This window comes from Stegastes partitus, unplaced genomic scaffold (assembly GCF_000690725.1).
Source record: "Stegastes partitus isolate 25-593 unplaced genomic scaffold, Stegastes_partitus-1.0.2 Scaffold3643, whole genome shotgun sequence".
Taxonomy (NCBI): domain Eukaryota; kingdom Metazoa; phylum Chordata; class Actinopteri; family Pomacentridae; genus Stegastes; species Stegastes partitus.
The window spans coordinates 41,771-68,961 of NW_007581374.1; the positions used below are offsets into that span (position 1 = coordinate 41,771).

A 27,191-nucleotide genomic window follows, 5' to 3' on the forward strand; every position below is an offset into this window, starting at 1 on the left:
AAAGATTGAGGGAGCAGGCAAAAACTGAAGAAATGTGACAAATCAACGGTCATTTTCATGGCGGAGGGGAAACTGGTGCGAAAGGAGTTATTCTGGGACTCCTTTGAGCCTCGAAACGCTGGATCAAAATGGTAGGCTACGGAGCAGCGCTGCATTTTTTTTTTTTTTTTTGTTTATTTTGTGTCCCCTTCTTGATCTCTTGCAAATTTGGAGCTACTTAGCAGGCCGATCAAACTTGCCACACTTGCGCCTCATCACGATCCCTCGCCACCGGCTGTCATACGTGCGTTTTGTGCCTCGTACGGTTCGCGGTGAAGTTTGGAACTTGCCGACATGGCACAAGTTGGAAATTGAAGCTGCCCGAAAGAATGCAATGGCTACAATAGCTACATTGATGCAGAGAAGGAGTTAAATTCTTTCATATCAAGGGTTCTGCAAAAAAAAAAGAAAGAGACCCAGGTCGTGACTGCTGGTGCAAATGTGGACAGGATGAGTGAAACTAAAGTAAACCTCTTGCTTTTCTCCTGCAAGCCAGACAGCCTCTGTTGCAGGACAAGTTTTGTCAGACATTCATGCATACATTAGGGGATGAAGTAGTCCAGCAGAAGAGGAGATGTGACTCTGCTTGGCTTGATAACTTTATTTGGTTGCACTCAAATAGAGCTGTGTTAGGTTTGCATGAAGCTGCCCTGCAAAGCACATCAGCAGAACATTCCTAATATTTTGCTGCATATTTTCAAATGTTATACATTTTGACTGCTGCATGAGGTCAGCTGCTTTAAGGGGAATGTCTGATTCATATATATTTGTCCCTGACTAACTTGTATTTTGCCCTGCTGTTGTTGTTTTTTTTTTTTTAATTCGCCCTCACACAGGCAGACATGAGGAGGACTTGTGACAGAGAGGCAGAGTTGTGGGAATAGAGGGAGATAGCGAGGCAGACAGTCGGCTCTGTCTCCAGGGTCATTTTAGGATGCCTCATTAGGAAAGCATGTGGAGCTTGATGCATTGATGCAGTGGTGGAGTAATCCCAGCGCGCGTTCACATCTGGAGGCTTGGGTTAATATCTGGGTCAGGTCAGCAGGGTTAGCCCTGGTGCTCGCTGGGTGGCTTCTGGTGGGAGCAAAAAGAGGGAGAGAGGGAGGTTTGGCTATTGCTGTGTTTTTCTCCCCCCCCCACTCCTTTTCTTTTTTTTTTTCTCTCCCCGTTTTGTTTGTAAGTGCTTCAGAGCAAACTGCGATAAAGTGCAAAGTGTGCATGGCGAATGCACCGGTGATCGGAGATACTGTATCTTTTGACTGTTTTGGTAAACATGCCCCAGATAATTTCTGCAATTACTTTGTTGACATCAAAAGGGGATTAGTCCTAGCTAATTTTGTGTTTTTTTTTTCCTTCTTCTAATCAATAGCTTCACGTTTTATCTCATAAACTCCCTTATTCATGGATGGATTACTGAATGGGCCCTGCAGCAAAGGCATATGGGCCCCTGGACCAGAGCCGTAGTGTGAAGGGACGGTTAATGTCGCGTGTTAGAAAGTTAAATGGCCACAAACAAGCACGACGAGACACTAAATGAATGAAAAAGAATAGATGCAAAAAGGCCCGAAAAGATTAGAGATACAAAATTGCCACTAAGAGGCTTAAAATGAACACGTAGGGACCAAAAACAATCAAAATATGCACAAAGAGATGCAAAATTAGTACAAATGCACGCAAAACAAGCATGACGAGATGCAAAAGTTCACAATGAGACTTCAACAGAGATGGAAAATGACGACAAAGAGACTTAAAACGATTAATAAAGACACAAAATAATTCGCAAGAGATGCAAAATGACAAAAAAAAGAGATGTAAAGTGACAACAAAAACAGTCAATATGGGTGCGAATTGGATGGAAAACAGCCGAGAGGGATCAAAATGAGACAAAGCACATGGAAATTGATTACAAAGAGACACAAAACAAGCATTAACAGACACCAAATAGACACAGAAGGCCACAAAATGATCACAAAGGGGCACAACGTTACCAAAAGAAAATGCAAAACAACTACAAAGAGATGCAAAATAATATAAAAAGGTGCAAAATAATCACAAAAAGCCTCAATAAGGGTGCAAATTTGATGCTAAGCAGCCACAGAGACATCAAAATAAGAAAAAGCTGGAAGAAATTGATCACGAAGAGACACAAAACAAACATGAATAGACACAAAATACTCATGATCACAAGGGGGACAAAAGGATATGCAAATCAGTTACAAAGAGATGCACAATAATATTAATAAAAAAAACAATATTAGTCAAAAAAATTAGATGCAAAACAACCAGAGAGGGATCAGAATTAGAAAAAGCTGACAGAAATGAATAACAAAGAGACACAAAACAACAAAAATGATGCAGAATACAACTAGAAAGAGATGCAAAATTACCACAAAGTGATCTTTCACTTTTGTTTAGTAGTAGTAGTAGGAGGGGTTGGGGGACTTTTTTCCACTCGGGGGGGGCTGCTGTCTTCATGCTCTTGTTCACATGAAAAGATTGCATTTGTTCTTCTCTGCTGGTGTAAATGTAAATGCGCCTCAGACTCGTGCACTGTAAAGATGTTTATACTGTACATTTTTTGGCGCTGTGATACAGCTGAGTTTCAGTCAGCTTTGTGAGCTTCTGAGTAGCTCCTTCTCTATCCTCTCAGGGTGCTGCGAGTTTTACGTAACTGCCTATTCAGGGCATTCCTGCCCACCCTTGACTTTGAGGCTTCACTGTCTCTGGGTGCTGAGCGAGGAAACTGCCTTTAGTCTTTGTGACAAGTGCAGCCATTCCCCGCGACCCGGCAACAAACTCCTGCAGACATCCTCGGCCCCTCTTGCTAGGAGGCCGCTCTCCTTGGAAACTCCGAGCATACTGTAGGTGCTGCTAATTTATGCCCCTGAGATTAAGAACAGTGGACAAGGCCGAGCGGCGAGCAAGGTCAGACTCGCTGGGCTTATGTAAGGTTTCTTTTGTTCTTTTTGGTTCAAATGACACAAGCGTGTTTGAAGTAAGTTCAGGTTGTTTTTGCACTTTGGATAAATCCACATTTTTTATTGTTTCTCAGCCCGACATTTGTGTCTTTGCATCTTGCAAAAACAGTTACCTCTAATTTAACCCTGTGATACGATAAAAAAAAAAAGACTTTGAACTCCATTATCAAAGAGGCCAAACAGCTTTTCCCTTTTCATAAAGCTCGATGTGAGGATTTCTATTAGCCTTTCATTGTCAGGCATTTGGAGATATTAAGGGAGTTTAAAAAAAGGCGGCCCATCTAAAGTGTTCTTATAGCTTTTAGCTGAATTCAGGCCAGCAAGCGAGAGACTTAGGAGGAGCTTTAAAGCAGATGGGAATGAGTTTTCATGCTGTTTCCAGAGACTTGCCAAGCAGAAAAGTAGGGATCCTTGATCTGATATAGTCATCACAAATATTTGTCAAAGATGCAGATTAATGTTTGGGGTTTTACACAGGGATGACATCATTATCCATTTTTAGCTGCTTATCTGTGGTAGAAATGTGCACGCTGCAAAAATGAAGAGTACATTCAGTCTTCATTACACCGTCTTGTCATCTGAATAACTCATTTGTTGAATGTGACTCCTTCTGTGGGAGGGGATAGTTTGACATGTTTTGCCTCTCCCTACCTGGTCGAGGCAGACGGATGCTCTCTCTGAGTCTGGTTCTTTCCTCTTGATAGGGAGTTTTTTTCTTATTGCTGTCGTCAAGTGCTATCTCAAAGGCAATCTCTGGATTTGTTGGGTTTCTCTCTATGATATATTACATAAGGTCTTGACCTTATATAATATGTTATGTAAGGTCTTGACCTTACTATGAGAAGTCTCCTGAGATGATCTATGTTGTGAACCTGCGTTATTTAAATCAAATCAAGTTAAATTATATTGAATTCTGGGAGAAAAAAAAAAACATTTATTTTCTTGCCAAGAGGCAGATAAGAAGCTTGGCATTGCTCTCATGTGTTTAATATCAGACTACAACCAGGAGACAGTTAGCTTAGCTTAGCACAAAGACAACAAGCAGGGGCAATCCGCAAGCACACAAAAACCCAGATTGTAAGTGGCTTCGGAGTCCTGTGCAAACACGTTAGGCGCTGCACATGCTTGTATGTGCATCCATCACACAGCACCATCGGGGAGTCACCAGATCGGTCCGACGGGCCACCTTGAGTAGCAAGAAGCACAAGCAGTCCTGCAACAGATGGTCTCCACAGAGTCGTGCTCTCAACATCGCAGAGTCAGTCTGGGACAGCAGAGTCTGACTCACCCGATGTACACTCACAGCTTTCTCCTCCTCTTCCACTACCTGCATGTCAACATTTTCAAAATCCTCTTTACTACTGGAATCAAAAACAGCCTCACTGAAAATTGCAAGTTTTGACAACAGTTTTGATCGTGCAAATGGCAGGCCTGCCTGGTTGTTTTGGTGTACTCGGCATTTTAATAGCAGTGTTTGTGTGTAAATGTTCCACCGAAACAACCACACACAGTATTTTGCGGGGCGTCCTCGCTGCATCCTGGGCTTAGCACCACCCAGCACAACTTTGATTGGTTTAAAGTAATACAAACTGGCCAGTGCATGTATTTTGTCCCTTATAGCAGAATGATATGCAGTCAGACCATTTTACAGAGCTCACAGGCCTGTGGCGATCGGTCTGGATATGCAAGACTTGAGGTTATATCAAAAGATAGAAGACAGACAGTCCACAGAACATGTTCTTGAAAAGTGTAGCAAAGAGGAACAGTGCTATTGTAAAGACACAAGGTGGTCCCACCAAATATTTGATTTTTATTTTGCGTTTTCTGCGTGCAGTTTTTAAAAAGTATATTATTAAATAAATAAGAGCTATTCAGGCATTGTCTTTGAAAGAATCTTGGCTTAACTTTGAGTCCCTAAAACTTTTGCACAGCGCTGTCCGTCCAACAATGCCTTCTTGGCTCTGTTGACTTACCAGTTGGAGGTTGCTGCTCCCAGCCAAGAAACAGTCCATCACAAAGCCCCCCCAGTAAAACGGCCGTTCGCTGAGGTGCTGGAGGCACATTTCGCGGCCTCTGGTTTTTATTTTTCGGTGCCAGGCTAAACTTTGTCAGTTTTGTCACCTCAACACTTCACCACAAAGTGAAAAAGAAACAAACATGTTTGTTAAAAAATGTGGAACTATTCCTTTAAGCTCATATTCACCATTACTCTGCCATCCACTGATTGGTTGTGGCTATAGAATGCCGTCGCTCCTCCTCTACCTTTTTTTTTTCCCCTCTTCCTCTCTGTCCTCTCTGACCTTCTCATCAAACATATCAACTGCCTCCACACACACACAGCATCGCCACAGCAGAGAGATTCCTGCGATAAGGAGTTCTTTAGAGCCTTGTGTTAGCCTCTTCTCTCTTTGTGTCATGCTATGAAAGGGATAATGAAGATATCACAGTTTCATCCTGTGTAATAGCCCTCGGGTACGTCTGCACCTGCTCTCCGCTGCACATCAGAGTTATCTATTGTCTCTAATAGATGACTTCCAAGGTGCATCTTTCACCCTTTGTATCGCTGATGGAGACAAATTTAGATTCAATCACCTCGCGAGTTGATTTTTGTGCAACTTGATACTCTGGTTGTTTTTTTTTTTTGCACGTTACAGAACGGAAATATCTGTGTTTGCACAAACCCTCCACACTTTATTGTGCCACAGGTATTTGGTGTCACATCCCTCGTGTTTACTGATGAATGCATGCACGGCGGGCGGGTACGGCGCTGGCTTGGGAACAGTGTGTTATGACTCCAGCAGAGCGGTGGTGTGTGAAGCGTTGTAACGTGTGTGCGAGGAGGAGATGCCAGCACCACGGGCCCCTCTCTTGGCCAGGCTTCCTGACTCAGCGCTTCCTCTCCCAGCTCATTGGCCCAGACACAAGCTTCCTGGCAGAGCTTCAGTGCGGACGCTCTAACCTCATTGCTGCCCACCCCCTCCACCCTCCACCCTCTACCCTCACCACCTCCCCCCCTCCGCCTCCAGGCAGGCTCCTTTGATTATCCAACCGCTCGTCATCTCAACTCCAGACGACCGGCGGTTGATGTCTTCTTTCAGCATCACTTCTGATTGGGGGTAGCAGGGGGGGAGCAGGCAACACACAACTCACACTCTCGTCCTCGCTTTCACCAAACTGATAAAAACACACCGTCGTCCAGTTTGTTCAGAGGCTAAAAGGACTTTCGCAAATCATGCAGCCGAGGCAATCCCGCTCACGCTGTCAAATTTTAATGTACTGTACGTCGAGGAGATGCCGCTCATGCCGTGTTCTCATCCTTATTTTTGTTTGTGCACGCCAATTTCATGCTCGGCTAAACGCATATCAGTTGTAGATTGGCTTGTCACCTGTGCTTGCATTAACATATAGATGGAAATGTGTTTAAATCTAATGGCGGAGGCTGGTGGAGCTCCACCAGGGCGAGGCTGGGGCCAGTCCAAACTGCTAGATTAGGACAGGGAAAAGCCTACAGTGTGGAGGGGAGATTGGATGTCTGGGATTAGAGCAGCACTAATGCTGATAATATTGTCTTTATTAATTGCAGCCAGCAGTGAATGCCGTGGTTAAGAAAGTTAAATGTTTTAATAGGCTGAAGGGAATAAAATAATTAGCTAAAGTGGTGGAAAGAGAAAACTGTATAACCAGCAGCAAATTGTAAAGTAATTTGGGATTTGCCTCTTGCTGTATCTGTGATGGTCTCGCTGTACATTTTTACCTGGAATCTCATTCGGTTTTCATGTGTTTAGGCAGTTCAGCTTGTTGAGCTAAGTCATATAGAGTTCACTTGGCTTTTTCCTCTTTAGATCTGCAAATATTCATCAGGACCAGGGCTGCAACGAACAATTATTCTAAGTATTGATTAAATGGCAGATTATTTTTGTCCGTGATTTAGCATTGCACTTAATCAGTGGGAACAAAAAGCAAGGGGACCTTTTTGGAATTGCCTCATTTTTTTTTTCTTTTTCTGCATTAATTGCTCATAAACTGTGATCTTATCTTCACCTAAGTGACACGTGTAGACAAACACAATGTGCTTAAAGTAATAACACAACAATTCTAATCTGTTGTATATTTAATGAACACACCCGGTGCTGATGGAAATAAGTACATTGGAATTTAATTTCCTTTAACAACAATAACCTTAATCGAGTGTTTCCTGGAGCTGTGGATCCGACCTGTACAAAGTTCGGGGGTCGTTCTTCTGCTTCGGATCTTTAGGTCACTGTGCAGCATCTCGTGTCTTGATGTCTTGATAGTGTTTCTCTGTGGTATGTTTTCTCTTATTTGGTGGATCCATCCATCCATTATCTATACACCACTTAATCCTCAATTGCCGGGGGGGGGGGCTGGAGTCTATCCCAGCTGACTTAGGGTGAAGGCAGGGGACACCCTGGACAGGTCACCAGTCTATCACAGGGCTACACTTAGAGACAGACAACCAAGCACACTCACATTCACACCTACGAACAATTTAGAATCACCAATTAACCTGTGGGAGGAAGCTGGAGAACCCAGAGAGAACCCACCCTGCACATGCAAACTCCACGCAGAAAGATCCCGGGTGTCACCAGGACACGAACTGGCGACCTTCTAGCTGTGAGGCAACGGTGCTAACCACCAGGGCCACCTTGCAGCCCCTATATTGTAGATGTTACTCCCAAACAGTTCAGCCATAGTTTCATAAGTTCACAAAACAAATTTGGAGTGTTTTGGTCAGCAGAAGCAGCTTCCTCTGGAGTGTCCTGCCATGGATGCCATGTCTATTCAATTATTTGCACGAGGTAGACTCATGAACAGAGTTGTCAACCAGCTCTACTGATCCCTACCCTGGGCTTCTAGTTCACCTCATTTTGACTTTTGTTTTCAAGTCCTCTTTACTGGACACCTACATATAAAAAAGGGACCTCCAGCAGTAAATTAACTTGATTTATAGCCATTTTGTCTAACTGTCTACGGATCAGTACAGTTAAACTCTTTGCGATTAATGTGTAAAGCTTTCCAGCACAAGTCTTTTGACATCTCTTTTTTTTTTTTTTTGTGAGTCATGGTTCCTGTGAACAGAACACTCCCAAAGCTTGAGCGTTACCTCTAACCCACACCTCCAGTTGTGTTCCGTTAATTGGACTCCAGGTTTGCAAACTCCTGACTCCGGTTAGGTTCTCGTTGATGTCAGTAGCCTCGGGGTTCACACACATGCTTTATTTCAACCTTCGCTGCGAGTGTCTAATTGGTGTATGCCGTGCGAACGAGAACGACGCGAGGATTTCTGTGTTGTAAGTTAAAACGGGTTCTTTTTCTCTGCACATTTTAAGACGAGTTTATGAATAAATGCAGATCATTAAAAACAATTAATTCCCCCTTTTTATTTCCATTGCATAAAGACTGGTGGATAATGAAAGACAGATTTCAAAAACAATGTCCATAATTACCGGAGCAGAGGTCAAGATTAACTGACTAAGCCCAGCAATCTAGGAATTACACTCATACTGGACGATTTTGCATCACGTGATCAACATAAAATCAGTGCCAGGACAGGTATGCGTTATATATAAAGGTGGAACGTAAGGATGCCCAGGGTTGGATGGATGAGTAACTTGTTGGACTTTGAGTCAACATCTTGTCACCGACCCACAGTTCAAACATTTTAACTGTAACCATGATAAAAACAACTTAAATGACTTTTCTTAGTTTTTCAGAAAACCTGAACTGAAATCTTTCCATAACTTTAGTTTTCTTGCTCAGATATTGTAGAAAGACGGCAATTAAAAAGTGTTCTCACTGACAGTGATGTGGGGCTTTCTGAATTGTCTCGATGTTTCTGTTTAATAATAGGATTCTTGATCTTTGGGTGAAACTTTTCCCACATCTTTTAAACTCCATTTTGCTCTAAAAGAAAAAAGTGAAGTAGGAGACTGAAGTAGTTTCTAGTTGTTTTTCTCTGCTCTGAGTTTTCATTCAACATTGAATCATTTTAACTATATTGGCATTTTTGGTGAAAGTACTTTAAATAATTAAGTTATTCACACAACAGCTTTCTGATAATCGAGGATGACTGATTTTACACCAATCGCCATCACACGCACCACTAGTTCACCGGATTATATAATCTCATAGCCTAATATCACAAGGTGTAACCCTCAGCCTTAATACCATTATCATCCGATAAACGGTGCCGTCCCGGTGAGCATTACTTTAATGTGGCTCTACATGTGACCGTGCTTGTGTTTGACCTCGGCGGTGAACGCGATGCCACCCGCCGCTGTGGCTCCCCCTTTAGTCATCGAACATTGATTTTTATTAGCGTTTTTTTTGTATCGTAGTGCTGTGATGATCACCATGGGCCTTGTTAGAAGAGAGACCATGTCACTTGTGCTACTACCAATCTGGGTTGTCCGCGCAACATGTTTGATAACAGGATAACACGAGTCCACTCACATTTAGATCCCCTTATTCATCGGCAGTGTCATCATGTATGCCGAGTTTCTGTATCTCCTGCTCGCTGGCGTGGTTATGTTGAAGGTATGCGTGCATGGGTGTTCGGGGTTTGCAGACGTGTGGGTGGATGTGCTCGTGCGTCTGCTACGGTATATTCTTCCACCTCAAGGTCAGTGCTGGGTCTCTGTGCTGATTGGATTTAGAGAGGAGAGGAGGGAGTGCAGACTGCAGACGGAGGAGATATCTTCAGCGAGACACATGGATGGATTACGAGACAACGGGCCCCTGGGCGCAGACATGTAAAAGGCCCCGCACTGCTCCCGCAAGAGGGCAAGATGCACTAAAAGACAGAAACTCTTTTTGTGGGGGATTTATGTCCACCTGCTGTTGTTTTCTATCACTTGATGGTCATTTTGTGTCTCTTTGCACTCGTTTAGAATCTCTTTGTAGTTGTTTTGCAACTCTTTGCTTCCCCTAGTAGTTGTTTCCTTCCTCTTTATGGCCCTTTTCCATCTCTTTGATTTTATTTACTATCTGTTTTGTAGCTCTTTGTAGTTGATTTATGCCTCTGTCTCTTTGCAGTGAGTTTGTGTATCTTTGAAGCCATTTGGCATCCCTTTGTGGCTGCTTTGTGTCTCTGTAGTTGTTTTGGGCATTTTTAAAGTCATTTTGCACCACTTTGTAGTCATTTCTAATCTCTGTGCAGCTATTACCTCACTGATGTCATTTTGTGTCTCTTGGTGGTTGTTTTGTGTGTTTGTGAAGTCATTTTGTGTCTCTTGGTGGTTGTTCTGAATCTCTCTGGCCATTTTGTGTCCCTTGGATGCCAGTTTGTGAACGTTTTCAGCCTACGTGTGGTAAATTTGTGGTTCTTTGTAGTCATTTTGGATCTCCATGTGCCACCTTTATGTCTTCTTATGGCCTTTTTGTGTCTGCTTTGTGTCCCGTTGTCTTTTACGTCTCTTTGCAGCTGTTTTGTCTTTTTTGTGTCTTTGTAGTTGTGTTAAGATATCAATGTGGCTACTTTGTGCTTCTTAAATGTAGTTTTTTGCCTCTTTGTGGTTGTTTTGTGTCTATTTGTAGTTGTTCGTGTCCCTTTGTGGTCATTTTGGCTTTCTTTGATGTTATAGATCCTCTGTAGCTATTTGATTTGCCTCTCAAACTAAAATTGTGACACTTTACTATGGACGCTTTGGCCAAGTGGACCCTTGAGACCTTGTTCTTCTGGGCCTCTGTCTGGTTGGCATATTCAGTAGTCTATCTGTGGTGAAGCGCAAACACTGAAATCAGGGAGACAGGCTGGCAGACAACTTTCCATCCATGCCAGTCCTGCCCAGCCTGTATCCTAGACTAGATAACACCAGAGTGTTAAGCCATGCCACGATGCCTTTCCCAACAGAATCAGAATTTACATCTCTGGCTCAGCATCTCGGGAACTAAACCTGTCGCTTGGCGTCAGCAGCAGGGGCTGGTCTGGTGAGCACACAGAGGACACAGTGTCAGTCATTACCCTGATGACTTTTTAATGGCTGTCTGATTGGACTCCGCCAGAGATGACATGCCCTTGTCCCGTTCTGTTTGCTTGTGTTTACGCGTGAGCTGATCCATTTCCCGCCACGTAAACGTACTCTGACGTTACTGGGAGACCGAACTTGCCGCTGCAACTGGGTGATCTCTTTGTGGAGAGTTTGCGTTCAGGCCTGTCATGCTCCGCTCTCGACTGCACTGATGATGACTCAGGGATATGTGTGTGTGTGTGTGTGTGTGTATGTGTGTGTGTGTGTGTAGGGGTGGGCACCGCTCTCCTACCATCTCCATGCCAGTGAGTGAGATGAGGCCTGACACGGTGCCCACTCTCCTTCCTCCGGGTGTCAGTCACGCCGAGCCCAGCGCCGGGCCCCTCAGCAGGAGGCCTCGCTGCGAAGAGGGCTGCTGAGTGTGCTCTTTACTGTAGGTTGAAGTGCTCTGTGGGTGGAAGCAGCGCGTCACACCCCCCCTGACCCTGCACCACCCCAGTGGGTGACGAAGAGGCCGCACATGTTCTCATGTGATTGGTGTCTTCGTGTGTGTGTGGACAGCTGGGCGATCTTTTTTTTTTTTTTACTCTCTCATGCTCGTGTCAAGTGCAGAGATTTGACTGTGCATATAGACAGTTTGACATTTGGCTGGTTGCAAGTTGGTCTTACAATTTAAGACCTGACATGATCTCAATTTAATGAGCATTTTGTGAGATTTTTAGAGGTCAGACTGAGTTGGGTTGGGATGGGATGTCTATAGTGTAAATCAGTGTCATTGTTGATGATCTTGTGATGTAATAAAAACGCATCTCAACTGACAGAATTAGGGCTTCAACCTACAGTGATATTCGTTATTAAAAATCTGCCGTCAATCAAATAATTAGAGTCTATAAAATGTTAAAATGTCACAGTTTCACAAAGCTATCTTCAGGATGCATTTCTGGTTCGACAAGGAGTCCAAAACTCAAAGATTTTCAATTCAGCATAATGTAAGGCAAAGAAACACACCACATTAAAGGTGCAGCATAATCAAATGTTTGGCTTTTTTGCTTTAAAAAATGCCTTAAATTTTTAATTGGATCACAGATTATTGTTTTTTTGATGAGGTAATAAATTAATCATTTCAGTTTTATTCTGAATGAATGATAAAATAACTACTAATTATTAAACGTAGTAGTAAAAATGTTATTTATCAACCAAAAAAATGAATTTTGTTCCCATGTAAACAGAGCAAATATTGCAGTTTTGTTCTGTTTTCAATGACTCTGAATAAAATGAAAACTATTCTGGACATTGTAATGGCAGTGATCACAAAAATACTCTCCAAGAATTCCTCGATTTATCTTACTGTGTGTTAAATGTGCGCAAAATCATATATAAAATAATCAAAGGCGGTAAAGTGTGTCAACTTTTACCCATATTATCCCCAGAAATTCAGTTGTGCACATCGCAAACTTGTTCGTTTGCGAGTCATTACCTTGGACAACAGAAATAATTCAGCTGTAAGTCAGCAATCAATAGTATTGTTAGCAATGCTCACTTTTAATTATGCCTAATTCCCCACATTGTTCATTCCACACGGCGTAATATTTTGCATGCCATACATGCTCGCATATCAGTACTAATTTGAGCTGCTGCACTCAGACGTGGTGGTGATTTATCCAAGATTGATTATGTAGCTAACTGGAAAGGCATATATTTGGTCGGATAATACACAAAAGAAAGTGATTATTTGGCCTTTTCACACAGCTCTAGTCAAATGTGTCTGTTTTAAAGTAGCTGATGTAAGAGGACACTGAGTTCAGTCTGAGCAGCCTGTAGGCAGACGGAGAGAAAGCTTTAACCCCCTGCAGTGTTTTCCCCGTGGGACTCCCTCCTGCCTGAATACAACCTGCCCTCCCTCGCACTATTGATGCGTCCATGACTCTGTGCTGTGCTCTGACATTGGCCCTTGCTAATGGCTCAGTCTGTTCACCGGTCAGCAGGCAAACAAGACAGCCGAGGTGGATGTTGTTTGCTTCTCTGCTCATAAATCAGGGTGTGTGCAAAATAGTAACTGGATTAGACTCGAGGAGGATAACATGTCGTCAGAGAAAATGCAGAAAAGGATGAACACAACGGAGGTTTAGTCAGGATTCTGCTTAAAGATCATCGATCAAACCACTAAAAGCTCATCTCGGTGTATCAGAGTTACTTATTTTGAAGTTTTTTGCATTATTAACAAGCCCGTCTTGCTTTAAAATGGTTTAAATGTAACTTTACCTCCTTTAGAAAGTGCAGATCTATGAATTTCCTTAGCTCTCAACTCGACTCTTTCCATTTGCTGCAGCTCGAGCACACCAGCTCACCTACAGCTTTGCACAAACACTGTAAAGCTCCTCTATGCTATGCACATGCAAGTTATAACATTAGACTAATTCAGCTATACGTGTTAGAAGCCAATTCTAAAGAATAGTAAAGCCTCAGAATATGAGCTGACGGGATTGGTTCCTTGGGTTTGTGACATAGGAAACCCAGGAAGTCTGAATTTGTGCTTCTGAGACTGTCGTTGCTATGATGCAGTTTTAAGCTGAAAATATTCAGTCATGGTGCTGACTGCTTGTTTCACTCATTATACGTCTTCTTGCATATGAAAAACACCATATGGATGTAAAAAAAACTTGCTTTTCATCAACAGGGGTCTTTAAGATCTGCATGTGCCACCCCTGCAGGAGACCTTCCAATCATTTTTACAGATAACTACATTACAATGAACAGGCAGGGGAGCTTTTAAAATGGCAGCTCTGCAGAGGTCACGGCACATCTACAGTCTGTTGTCGAGCTGCACGGTGACAGAGACTTTATAGGGTTGTAAATCTGCTCAGACCATCCAGTGAAAAGGTGTGGGAGAGACGAGGCATTCTCACCAGTGAAAGTAAAATTAGAAAGAGGAGTTTCATCCTCGGACTCGGCTCCGTCTGGCTCAGGTCCAGGAGTCGAAGCTCTGCCAAGAGCATACCTCCGGCCCAGACATGGATGAGCTGGGTGAGAATTCAACACTTTTTTTTTTTAGTCACTTTGACTGACACATAAACCGTGAGCTTGACTTGTACCTCTGAGTCTGACCACCGTCTGAAGAGAACTTACACAACACCAACTCGACTAGACTAATTAGCAAAACCTTGTTTTTTTTTTTTCCTTCCTCATGAATGATGCAGCCTCCTCTTGGGCCAAGTTGTAACTCTATGCATCGTTCATCACAATTTCATCAAAACTGGATTAGTGGTAAAGTAGTTTCAGAGTTTGAAACTTTGAATTTTAATTAAAGCATTGCCATCAGTTTTTTTTTTTAAAAATGCCTGATTATCTTCACAAAATGCCTCATCCTTCCAAATTTGGGCAAATTTGACATCTGACACATAGCTGAGTGAAATGTTTTTCCTCTAATGAAGCACCCCATTAGAGCAGTTAAACAATAGCTGGATTTGTATTTGTATGAACTGTAGACATTCAGAGTTTGACATTTAATTAAAGAGCCTCCATCAGGCCAATTAGTATCATATTTTGAATGGAAAATGCAGTAAAACAAGACTAATAGTCTACAGCCATGTCAGCAGCTCTGTGCTTTTTGCTCACTATGATAATGTTAACATGCTGATGTTTGGATCGTATAACATCTACCATGTTCCCTGTAATGATATTAACATGCTAACATTGGCCAATTAGCACTTTCCACAATGTACAGCTGAGACTAATGGGAGGGTCATTAGTTTTGCAGGTTCCTCCGTTCTTGTTTCTGTTGTTCACCATTAGTCCACGTAGAATATGGAGGCTTGTTTGGTTAACAGTAGCAGGTACATCATTTTACCCAAACATCCTTCGCAAACAGGGACATGTCTAGAGGCGCACCTTCATTACAAGAAGGGTAAACTATAATTAAAAACCAATAATTTGAAATTATAATACAGACTAAAAGCAACACAACTGTCCGGTTATGCTTCCGCACCCCAAACCAGGAGGGAATCCGGCAAAAAGCTGCCTATTGTCAAGAGGCTTATCAGTATCACTGCCCTATCAGTAAGACATGAGCAGATCTGACTATAGTATAAGTTGCTTGGATGTGGGTTTAATTTTTAAGATTCAAAATTCAGTTTAATCACCAATCACAAGACTGTGTAGCAAAGTTACAGATGTGGCCCCTTTATGCTACCCACAACAAATCCATGACATAAAAAGTGAATAATCAAGTATTAAAATATAACAATCCTAGTGGTGAAGTGTGGAGGATGAATTCAGTAATCTCACATTCAATCTCATTTGTAACATGTAAGGAGCTCAGCTGCAACCTTAAATATGTGAAATGGTTTCCAGAGCAAGTCGAGAACAATTCAATTCAAACCAGTAAGTAGACTTACAGCTAATCTTATGAGGTCAACAAGTAGGCTTTAGTGTTCAGATCAGATTCTGTGTTAGGATTATATCCCTCGACAAAGCCGTATATAGCAAATAAGACAGGATTTTCTAAGAATGGTGATACTATTTTCCAAGAAAGTTAATTGGCCAGCTGTGCAAGTTGATCTGTTATCTGCTCCAGAGCTGGTTAAGTGTGCAGCACGAGTTACCATTGTGACGTACTTCAGTAAGTAGTGAACCACCGTCGTAGCCCTGAAAACAAACCTGAAGTCACCTCGCTAACTTTCAATCCTGCTTCGTAGTACAGGCCTCAGAAAAAAACAGCAAGCAAAGATGCATTGTCAGCATAGTGTAAACGCGCGTCATTTAACCTTTATTTAAATCTCAAGGAATCACTGGGCATGCCCTGATTCACAATGATGTCAAGATTACAGTCAAAATAGATAAAATTGGGGAATAATAAACAAGAAAACAACAATTCAAGAGCAGAAAAGTCTGTAATCATAGTGTTAAATTGACCTGCAGGTACACCTTCATTAAGTTTTAATGTTGGTTGTACTTTGAGCTTTAGTTTCAGTAACGACTTCGGCACCGGTTTAACAAAGAAGTTATGTTTGGTGGAATCTTTTGGTAGAGTAGCTGTTGTTAAGTTCAGCAGCTAATGGGGATCTAATAAATAAATAAATCGTGCTGTTGTAAACAAAACAAAACCAACATCTGTCATCATCTTGGAGCCATAAATGTAAAAAAAATAAATATTGTGCCAGTCACTTCAGTAAGTAAGTACTGTAATTAAAGTCAGAGGATGACTGAAATCAGCAGGATTCATTTTCTGGGAACCATGAATCTCTGCACAACTTTGCAAATGATCTTATAGAAATCCTTGAAACTGGACTAAAGCGGTGCACGGACCAACCAATGGCCGAGTCCCGCTGCCTGCGTGCTTAAAGCCATCACTGCTTTGAATATAATCAGGTTGGATCAGTGATTAAGTAGCTGCGACCTTTCAATGTTAAAAGATTCCACCTGCTCCATTTAGGCAAACAGCGTAGGTCTTAAACACACCGCAGTGCAAGGATGATCTTATGATCACGAATTACTCACATGATCTGAAGCTCCACGGCATCAAACGCTGCACGGAGCTGTAATGACAACCCCCAGCTTCTAAATCACGTAAAGGGCATATAAATGCTCCCCAGCAATGTGAATAATGCTTTTACGGGACTGAAATGCATCAACCTTGAGAGTTGCCTTGTGAAACAGGCCCGCTGAGGCCCCTACAATGCAAAAGGATCCCCTCGCACTGTTGTGTTTGGCAGATGATGAAATGATGCGTGTGCAAAGCTTTGATTGAAGCCAGTTTAAATGACACCTCTTGTTGGGTGCGTCAGTAATCCCCCCGCGGTGTGTTTGTCACAGGTCAGGCCACATATGAATAATGTATTGGGAGACATCTGACTGAGAGGCTGGTTAAAGGTGGCGCTCCCTCTAATGACAGCAAACAAGCTCTCTCCCTGACATTTCCAAGGAAAAAAGGAGGGAGGCAGGAAGAAAAGAGGAGGGGAGGGAAGGGGAGGTAATGACAAACAGAGATCGAGGGAGTCAGATTAGTCTTTCAATCCAAAGTACTCACTCAATTTGTTTGGCTACAGTATGATGAAATGCGACAAGATGGCTTTGTCTTTGATGCGTGGTGTGACATTCACAGCAGCTGCATGGTAACTACAACTATTTGCTGTTGGATTAAATAGTTATGAAGCATCTGTCTGGATGAAAATAATGCAATTATTCCCCCGATTGAAGCCCCAGAGACATTTGGAGCATCCATATTTGAATGTTTCTTGCTGCAGAAAGACAGATTAAAACATGCGTGCTTTATCATTTATAAGCTGTAGGTAGGTAGAGAATTACCACCAACTCACTGAAGTCTGTCTGACTTTCTAATGTCTCCATCTACTTAGTTTTAAAACAAAGAAACACATGTAAATTGACCTTAAATGTGCACTTGGTGGCTGCATAAAAAATGGAGTCTAAAGCTTCCAGGCAAAAAAAAAAGTCATCCTCACTAGCTCATGACCCACGTAAGACAAGTAAAGAAGGAGTAGCTTGTTTTTGTGTGGCGGCGTAGAAGCTCTTTTGCCACGTGTTAGCGTTATAAATAAAAATGCAATTAAAACATGCTTCTTGAGAGCGAGCAAATGACTAAAACTGACAGGGAGAGGAAATTACAGAACACCTCTGTGAATAACATAAATCTGTGTGTGCAAAAATGTTTTTTTTGTCCTCAAAATGACTCATTGCGCATTCCACAAGCCGTGCAGACAGTAGCGAAGTCATTTGGGAACTCATTTGGGGTCCTGTTTTATAGGTGCATATGGCAAACATCATTATTTTGCATTTGAAATCACACCGTTCAAATCCCCGGGAACAAATTTACACACCCGCTAATGACCGGCCAGACACTGTGATTCCAAACAGGTGGAAAGGAAGTGGAATTAAGGTGCTCGCGCAGCTTTGTTTGAAAGAATGTGAAGTGTATACACAAATTAAAATAACATGTCGCTGTGGATGTTTTGAATGTCTTGATACTCGTCCTCCAGAATGTAATCTTTGACTGCATTGTCCTATTTGAATCCCAGTAGAAGAAGAAGCAGATCGTTATCGCTAAAGGAGCATAACTTCCAATCTGCAACTTACACTTGATCTGATTAAGGCTGCTGCGTTTTGCCCTTGGGTGATGTCTGTAGCCTTGCACGGGGAGAGATAACCCGATCTCCACTCCTCTAGCTCAGAGTCCAATTTAGCAGCTCAAAACTATGAATAAATCTAACACTCTATAATTGAATTCTTCAAACAGAGCAGATTTTCAAGGTTAGGCCCAAATGCAAATCCATTTTCCAGCCCGAACAATGAAAAGTCGTTTTCATTGATCTTAAAGAGAAAATATGTTTGGCGGCAGGGAGAGACAAAGTACGTATATTTTTTAATTTAAAGGACAATTAAAGTAGACATTGTAGTGTCATTCATGCCCATTAAGAGTCCTACTACTGTAGTCGTTGTGGGGGTTAATTATTAATATATCTTTGTTGTACGTCTGAACCCGGCATGTGCAACTGTAAATAAATACTCAAAAATAAGAGATGTAATTATGACTCACAGCTGAATCATCCACAGCAACTTCTGAGGCTTGTATCAATACTCGTCCCTTTCTGCCTTCACAAGATGCCCGGAATGATAATTTCCATTAATTGTATGGCGGGCTAGTTAGTATTTATTCAGCATGGTTTCCCTAATTATTTCTCCGGACGTGTTTTGTCGTGTGCATAATTCGTCATTCCTCAGGGACAGTGTTGTGAGTGGGTGTGCTGAGAGAGCCGGCTAATAGGGGGGAAATGGCATTGAATACCAATGCACAGACCAGTCAGTCCTTGCAGAGAGACCAGACACTGTGTTTGTGTTTGTTGTGTGTGCATGTGTCAATGTGTGTGTGTGTGTGTGCGTGCATTTGTTTTTTGTGCATGGTTGCACATCACATATGCATGTCAGTGTGTGTGTGTGTGTGTGTGTGTGTTTGCTGTATGTGTGTGCGCGTTCTGTTTGCTGCTCTGTCCCCACTCACATCCCGTCTGGATCGAAACCCTGCCCTTCCTGTGCTAAAATAAACCCACCTTGGGAAGTTGAGGACCTTGCACAGAGCGCTGAGTGTTACACCTTTTGATTTTTCACTCACTTGTATCAGGAGACTTGCTTGCAGTCCGTGACTTTGTGCAGTGCGTTTAGCGTCACCATAAATACATTAAAATCGCTGCAAGGGTTTATCTCAGCAGTGTTTATGTTCTATTTTTTTTGGCACAGAGCATCGACAACGTCATGTGACTAAAATCATCCATTATCTATACACCGCTTAATCCTCATTAGGGTCGCGGGTGACTAAAATCAGCTGTTATTAAATCACTTTTTATTATCAGCTTAAACATTTAACCAATAACGAACGATCACAAAAGAAATAAATAAGCAGCCCTGTCACAGATTCATCAGTATTGATATCTATGCTGTCGCGCATGCAGTGATATAAAAACAAAGAATTGTACTGAATATAATGTAGAAAAAGATGCTTTGGGTAATTTAGAAATGGCGTTACACACTTTGTCCAGCAGAGTGGCTCAGACGCCATTCAATACTCTGCAGCACATGTAGCAGAGAACATATCACAGCTGGTGGTGTGGAGTCAAGTGGCGTCTTCACAGTGAGCTGCTAACTAGTTTGTTAAACACATTGCTTGAAAGTGAATTAACAATGACCAATAAACAAACTTTGCTTCTCAGTGTTGATATATTTAGCATTTTCCCTTCCTAATATAACTCAAACATATATAAATGTGAGTATATATTTAAAGTCTGTTAATTGATTGTGATTGTGTCAATATTGGACATTTTCTTACTTTCTATCCGCAACAAAAATCCGGTTCGTGGTCATTCAGGGTCTAGAAAGGAATCTGCATGTGCAAAAAAAGAAAAAAGCCAGAAATTAATGTTTTGGTGAAATTTAATTTCTTTTAATGTTCATATTTAAAAGGAAAAACACATTACATCATCCCATGCCAAACAGCACAGCATTTATAACTTTGGATAGTTTCAACACCCCTCCATACGGTGGGGTTTTATGCACATACACACAGCTCAAGAAGAAAACACACACAAAACACACAATGGAAACACCTTTAAAAAAAACTTATGACCCATAACTACACTGGTATCAAAGACATTTATTGATAATTCAGGTAAGACTAACTAACATTTGGCAGATGATCTCACTTTTTAATCATTGAACGTAACAGCTGATGCAGTACAACCTGCGTCAGTCTGTCAGAAATGCTGCCGTTTACTTTCAGACAATAGAATATTATCGGGTGATGCACTTTCTTTGAACACTCGTGTACCGCTCTGATCCCTTTTCACAAACTGTCTCACCTTGACTTTTAAACGATCCCATTAATGATTGATTTTAGGTTCTGTGGGAGAGAAGCTGCACATATTGATCCACAAAAACAGAGAATCGTCTGTCCAAAGGAGATTTTTATGAAAACACAAATCCCCGTTGAGGCACCCTGAGTTACAGAGACCCCACAGGGCTTCTCCGTGTCATTGAGCAATGCAGCAGCCTGATTATTTTCAGTTCGCTTCAGTCAGCAAAACTTTGCATATTTAGTTAAGGACTTCGCTGCCCTTAAAGGACTTCTTTTCCATACTGGCTTAAATGCACAATTCCATGACAAGTGGACAAACTTGAGCTAATTAAGATCATGCAATGCGATGAAAAGCTCCAGAACCGTTCGTATATGGACTCTGTGGCGAGATTGTTTTTACAATTTTGGTTTCCAAGGTCAAGAATAAACTTTGCATCTCAGAATTAGCATATTTAGCTTCTTGAGAACAGTAGTGAGACTTGATAAGCTTCTTTACTGTAATATTTATGTGAATGTTTTTGTCTCAGTCCTTGTCATTCTCACTTTCTCTTGCAGCTCATAGTGGAGAAGACCACAGACTTCCCCTCTGCTGAGTTCTCTCTGGTGGAGGATGTGGCTCTGCACTTCACCTGTTTGATGGACAGGCTGAACGAGCAGCGCCTCTTCCAGCCTGACCTGTGTGACGTTGACATCGTTCTGGTGCGTCAGCACAGCACCTTCCCGGCCCACAAGGGTGTGCTGGCAGCCTACAGCCCTTTCTTCCACTCTCTTTTCGCCCAAAGCAAACAGCTGCGACGGGTGGACCTGTCACTGGACGCTCTGACCTCTCAGGGCCTGCAGCAAATCCTCAACTTCATTTACACTTCCAAACTGCTGGTGAGCAGCCGCACAGTCCGCGACGTGCTCAACGCCGCCACCCTGCTCCAGATGAGCGACATCGCAGCCTCCTGTCGCGACCTCATCAGCAGCCACTCGCTGAGAACCACCTGTGCAGATATGGCCAATCAGGAAGGGCTTGGCAGCAGTGACCCAGCTGCTGTAGCGATGCCCCCCGGCCAGCTGTACCGGGAGATCAAACAGGAGTCAGAGCTGGGCAGGGTGTACACGAGGGAAGGCAGCAGCCCGTTTTCTGTCAGGGTGGAGGAGGCCGGAAAGGCAGCCTCCCAGACCAAGCAGTACTACCAGAAGGAGGAGGGCTCAGGAGGCGGGGGAGGCACAGGTGTGGCTGCTTTGTGCAAAATGGAAGGCAACGAAGAAGAGTCGAAGAGTGCAGATGGCCATGCCTCCTTCAACAGAGACCAGATCATCGTTGAAGTCAACCTCAACAACCAGACCCTTAACGTGTCAAAGGGATCAGAGGGCAAATCAGCCACAGAGACCGCCACCATATTTGGTCGATGCCACGACAACGAGCAAGACTCAGAGGGCGATGACGAGAACGAAGTGGAGAACGACGACGCGGTTGGGGAAGAGGATGATGAAGACCTGAAGAGGGGCGACATGTTGGGGCAGAGCAGTGAAGAGGAAGACGAGGAGGAGGATGAAGAAGAGGAGGAGAACACCTTAAACATTCCAGGCTTGGAGCAGCCGACCCTAATGGATCGACCCCGGCGGGGCACCAGAGCCTTGACCATGGCGGGAACCACCGCCTCCATGCGGCAGACGCTCGCCGAGGCCACGCTGGCCAACCAGCGGCCGGGCGGCAAGCGGACGCTGGACGCGGAGGGCCTGGGCCAGAAAGTGAGGCTGGAGGAGAAGCAGCACTTCCCGTGTAAGAAATGCCCTCGCATCTTCAACAACCGCTGGTACCTGGAAAAACACATGAACGTCACCCACAACCGCATGCAGATCTGCAATAACTGCGGGAAGCGCTTCCTGCTGGAGAGCGAGCTGCTGCTGCACCAACAGACCGACTGTGAGAAGAGCATCCAGGTACAATTCTGCCATGATGGTAAAAGACATCCCCCTTTAAAAATCCGAGCATTGTTCCCCCATTTTCACTATTGTAAGACCCGGTGACGTCACCAGATTTTGACATGCTTGTTAGAAAGTCATGTAACAGTCGTCACATATTGTCTTCATAAAATTGCCAAAATTGCACCATTTATCGGAACCAGAACTCAGAGAATTGTCCGATTTTGTACTTTCCGACAGTCCTTAAACTTTCCATCTCTGACATGCTCATGTTTGATTGGGAAAACAATCAGTCCTGAGCTTAGAATCATGCTATTTTATCAAAATCCTTTTATTTTACATGTCTCATGAAAAATGTAATTTTAATAAGCCACTTGTACTAATCAGATTCTGTAAAAGAAACAAAGATTGTGTGTACCTCGGGGCAACTATTATGCCAGCTGTGGCCAACAAGACAAAAAATTCAGGGTCTTTTTGGCTGAACTGCAGACTGTGTTTGCACGGAGCACATCGGGATCAAGTATGAAAATCTATAGTATGTAGAGTCACCACTTCTTTTTTTTTTTTGCAATATTCTAAACACCTGTGGGCACTTAGAAAAATATTGCACATCTTGATCCCTTTTTTAAATGAAATAAGTAATCATAGAAACTCAACTATCCTTTTTTTCCCCCTTTTTTTTAATGGATTGTGACATTATAACTGTGTCGTACTGTTCAGAAGACACTTCTGAGACATTTTCTCCACTTCTAGTCATGGTTGTGCTCCTTCCACAGAGGCGCAGGATTTTATATTGCAGTAAAAAAAGAATGAGCCCACAGTGAGCAAAAATGTGACGGGAACAAAGAAAACAAATAACCAGCCAGACACTATTTGGAGTTCAGAAGCGTAAAAAAAAAAAAAAAAAAACAATGAAATCCTGCTTGAGCCACATGCACACTTTAAGTATTTCCATTAATTTGCCCACAAAAGATGATCCATGCAAATATAAACAACATACATCAAGCCTAATCAATATATAATCATTCTTTAGTTGCTAATTGGTATAAGCACAGTTGCAGTCATTAAAACCGGTCAGAGTCAGTAACTCAGTCAACTGGCAGTCAGTAATCAACTTTGCTATGTCTCACTACCTCCACTATTACCCCCTTTGCACCGAGCAGCTGGACTCCTGCTGTGGTTCTGAAGATCATTTGCTGCTTTAATCTAGTGACTCTAATTGCTTTTTTTTGCTAGAGTGAATGCTCAAGTATCTGTATAAACACACACACCTGGGTTGTATTTGTAAAGACTGTTCCAGATAATGATCTCCTCAAATAATTCCAGAAAATCGTTCTGTTTCGCCCTCTTTTGTGTTTGTTTTTTTTTCCTCTCCAAAGTGTGTGACATGCGGCAAGGCCTTCAAGAAGCTGTGGTCGCTACACGAGCACAACAAGATCGTCCACGGTTACGCCGAGAAGAAGTTCTCCTGCGAGATCTGCGAGAAGAAGTTTTACACCATGGCTCACGTCAGGAAGCACATGGTCGGTGAGTGGCGGTAAAATCAGCTCCCCCCCCCGGTTGGTTGTTTCATTCCTGTGTGTTACTTTCGGCTTCCTCTTCCACGTCCAACTGATTGTTGTTGATTTGGGTGTTGCTTTCCTTTTTCCACTTTTTGGGGGGGAGATAAGCATCTTATTTCCCAGACGGGACGGACGTACTTCATTTATTGTGTGCATCCATGTTTCTACAGTTAAGGAAGGGTTTATATTAAGCACTTACAGTCTTTCCTACTCGAGAGGTCGATGTGGAAACCTCAGAGGAAATGACTTATCTAATAGATGAGACACATCCATTGTCCTTAGCAGCGTAATGAGCCAGTCAAAAAGCATCTCAGTGTTGTTCTTTAAATGCTATTTTTGGGGGGATGCAGTTTGTTTGTTTACCCTCCTGCTGCCATTGGATCAAGAGTGACTCAATAGTGAATCGCACGAACTTATCTCGTACTGTGTGTGTGTGTGTGTGTTTATGTGTGTGTGTGTGTGTGTGTCTAGCCCATACGAAGGACATGCCGTTCACCTGTGAGACGTGTGGGAAGTCGTTCAAGCGCAGCATGTCCCTGAAGGTTCACTCTCTCCAGCACTCAGGAGAGAAACCCTTCAAGTGTGAGGTTTGAGCTCCTTTTATACTCTGCTGCTCCACACTTCACCCGCATGGAGGGTTTCATTCCAAACCTCAGATACATTTCAAATACTTTGCAATATTGTTTCTATTTCACATATATATCAACTTTTTATGGCTTTTCAAATACTCATGCTGGGGGTCAAGAAATCCAGATGAGGAAGGCGTCAGGATGCACCTATCTGAGCAGACCGGGGGGGAAATGATCATTAACAAATCATTTGGCTATCTTTATACTCCCCATTAGGCACTTAAACTGTGAATATTGATTGGTCTATTAGTGTTTCTTTCTGGCAGCATTCTCGTTTCCACGCCGCACTCCTAGATGCACGGTCTCCCTGCACTTTTGAAGGTGGTTTTGCTGCATTTGGGAATATTTGATAGAATAAACCGCTTAAAGAAATAGTTTGAAGTTGTGTATTAGTTTAGCTTAGAGTAAGAGTAGAAACAACAACCACTTTCTGATGATGAGTGATATCATCTAACATTCAGCAAGAAAGATTTAAATTCAGTGCCTCATTTGTCTGGTTTTTCTTCAAATTGATTGAAGCTAACCAATTGCCCTCTTGTTCACCAGTTATAAAATGTTTCTGTGTAAAACTTTCTCTCTTTGCCATTTCAGAACTGCAGCGAGCGCTTCCAGTACAAATACCAACTGCGCTCCCATATGAGCATCCACATCGGACACAAGCAGTTCATGTGCCAGTGGTGCGGAAAGGACTTCAACATGAAACAGTACTTCGACGAGCACATGAAGACACACACTGGTGAGTCACTTATTCGCAGGATATTTGCGAATTTCCGTGGCTGTGTTGATGCTGAATCACAGCATGGGGGGGGTTTAAACCGACGTTAACCCTCTGAGGTCGACTGACACGCCAACCTCTCTGCTCGTGTTTCTATGTGCGATAATATGGTGCATTGTCCAGTTCAGAGGAGTTTTTCTCGTGGGATCGCATCTGGGAATTAAGCAAAATATGCAAAAATCCCTGAAAGGCCTGTAGACCTCAGAGAGTGAAGTTTTTTGAAGGCAACAGAAACAAGCTGTAAACACAGACACCTTATGAAGTTCTCATGGTGAGCTTGTTAGGAAACTGTTCACTACATCTAGCCGACATGAAATCATTTTCATTTTGGATCTGTGTGTCCAAAAGTAATCACCTTTTGATTTACGTCTGTTTTGCTTTCCACCTATTCCTGAGTGAGATAGAGTCATCCTCAAATGCATTCACACCCTCCCATTAAAGAAGGGTGTGCTGGCAGCAAAAGTAATAATAAATAAAAATGTAATGAAAATCATGACATTGCTTTTGAATTGTGGTTCAACAGAAATATTAGCCAAAAAAAAAAAAGCATCATGGGACCAGCAAGCGAATATTTCATTGAACAACTCTTTGAGCCAATCACTGCAATCAAGTGTTTCTGTAACTCTCCATCAGAGTTCTGCACCTGTTGACAGACATTTGGATTTTGGCTCACTGCTCATCAGCAAAGTGCTCTAATTTGTCTGGGACAGTTTTGTTTTTTGTTTTTTTAATTATTATTTTCAACCACAATTTAAAAGCAATGTCTTAGTTCACTAAATTATAATTTAGCAATTTTTTATTTATTATTACTTTATAAAATTTCTAGTTATCTGAGGGACTTTTGTGAAATTTGCCTTTTCTTTAATGGAATGGTATGAATACATTTGAGGACGACTGTATGTGGCTCTTTCGCTGCTGAATTCTCGTCTGTGTTCCTCGTTAATTTTACCTGTCTGCTGTTTGTCGCTGAGCAGGTAGCATGAAGTGGGATTTTAGAGCATATTTTACCGAAAACAGCTGCCTGTTGCAGCTGTAAGAAATTCTGATGGGGAACATTCAGAGTGAATCAACAGTAAAGTTAAGGGCCATAAATTAAAACAATGTGCCGAAAGCTGTGAGGCAGTTCAGCAGAACTGAGAAGAACTGCACAGTTGGGTGATAATTCGCTGAGGGGTTGTCACCGTGAGCAGCCACTTTCACGTTTGACGCGTTCATTTGATGCATTGTCCATATTAAATATTGATTATAGCGCCATTAAATGTTCTGATGAGTGCTCAAAGTGTATCCAGGAAGTATGTTTTTCTATTTTTTTACCTCTTTGTGTCTCTTTCTGCAGGAGAGAAGCCGTACATCTGTGAGATCTGTGGGAAGAGCTTCACGAGCCGACCCAACATGAAGCGCCACCGCCGCACCCACACTGGAGAGAAGCCGTACCCCTGTGAAGTTTGCGGGCAACGCTTCCGCTTCTCCAACATGCTCAAGGCCCACAGGGAGAAGTGCTTCCGCGTCAGCAACCCCATGGTCGCCGACGGCAGCGACCCCCTCGGCCTCGACCGGCCCCTGGCCTCGCCGGCCGTGGACTCTTCCGGTCAGGTCCAGCTGGGGACGGCGCTCCCCGCCACATCTGTGACCACGCCCGCTGCTTCCTCCAGCCCCCACCCCCTCCACGGCACCCAGCTGTCTCTCCCCCTGCTGCACTCCATGGGGGGGCTGCCTCCCACCCCGCATTTACCGCCACCGCCTCCCCTGTTCTCTGCTGGTAGGATGAACTCCAACAACTAACAAATCTCTGTAGCATTGAAAGCACTTTGTTACTTTTGTTTCATTGTTTTTCTTTGAGCTTTTAAGAGGACTCCTGCAGCGGGAGAGTGATGCACCTCGGTGGCATTTACTGAGGAGGAAAAACTGAAGAAAAAAAAAAAAAAAAGGCTACACGGAGGCCTCG

The 27,191-nt window shown here is 42.9% G+C and overlaps 1 protein-coding gene across 1 annotated transcript; it reads left to right on the forward strand.

The window, feature by feature from the left end:
• Positions 1–27,191, forward strand: zbtb47b (zinc finger and BTB domain containing 47b). The gene is made up of 6 exons (XM_008306332.1): positions 1–131; positions 20,922–22,298; positions 23,660–23,807; positions 24,314–24,429; positions 25,063–25,207; positions 26,583–27,191. Exons 1-6 carry the CDS (start codon positions 129–131, stop codon positions 27,026–27,028), a joined length of 2,235 nt encoding a protein of 744 aa, XP_008304554.1. The 5' UTR covers positions 1–128; the 3' UTR covers positions 27,029–27,191.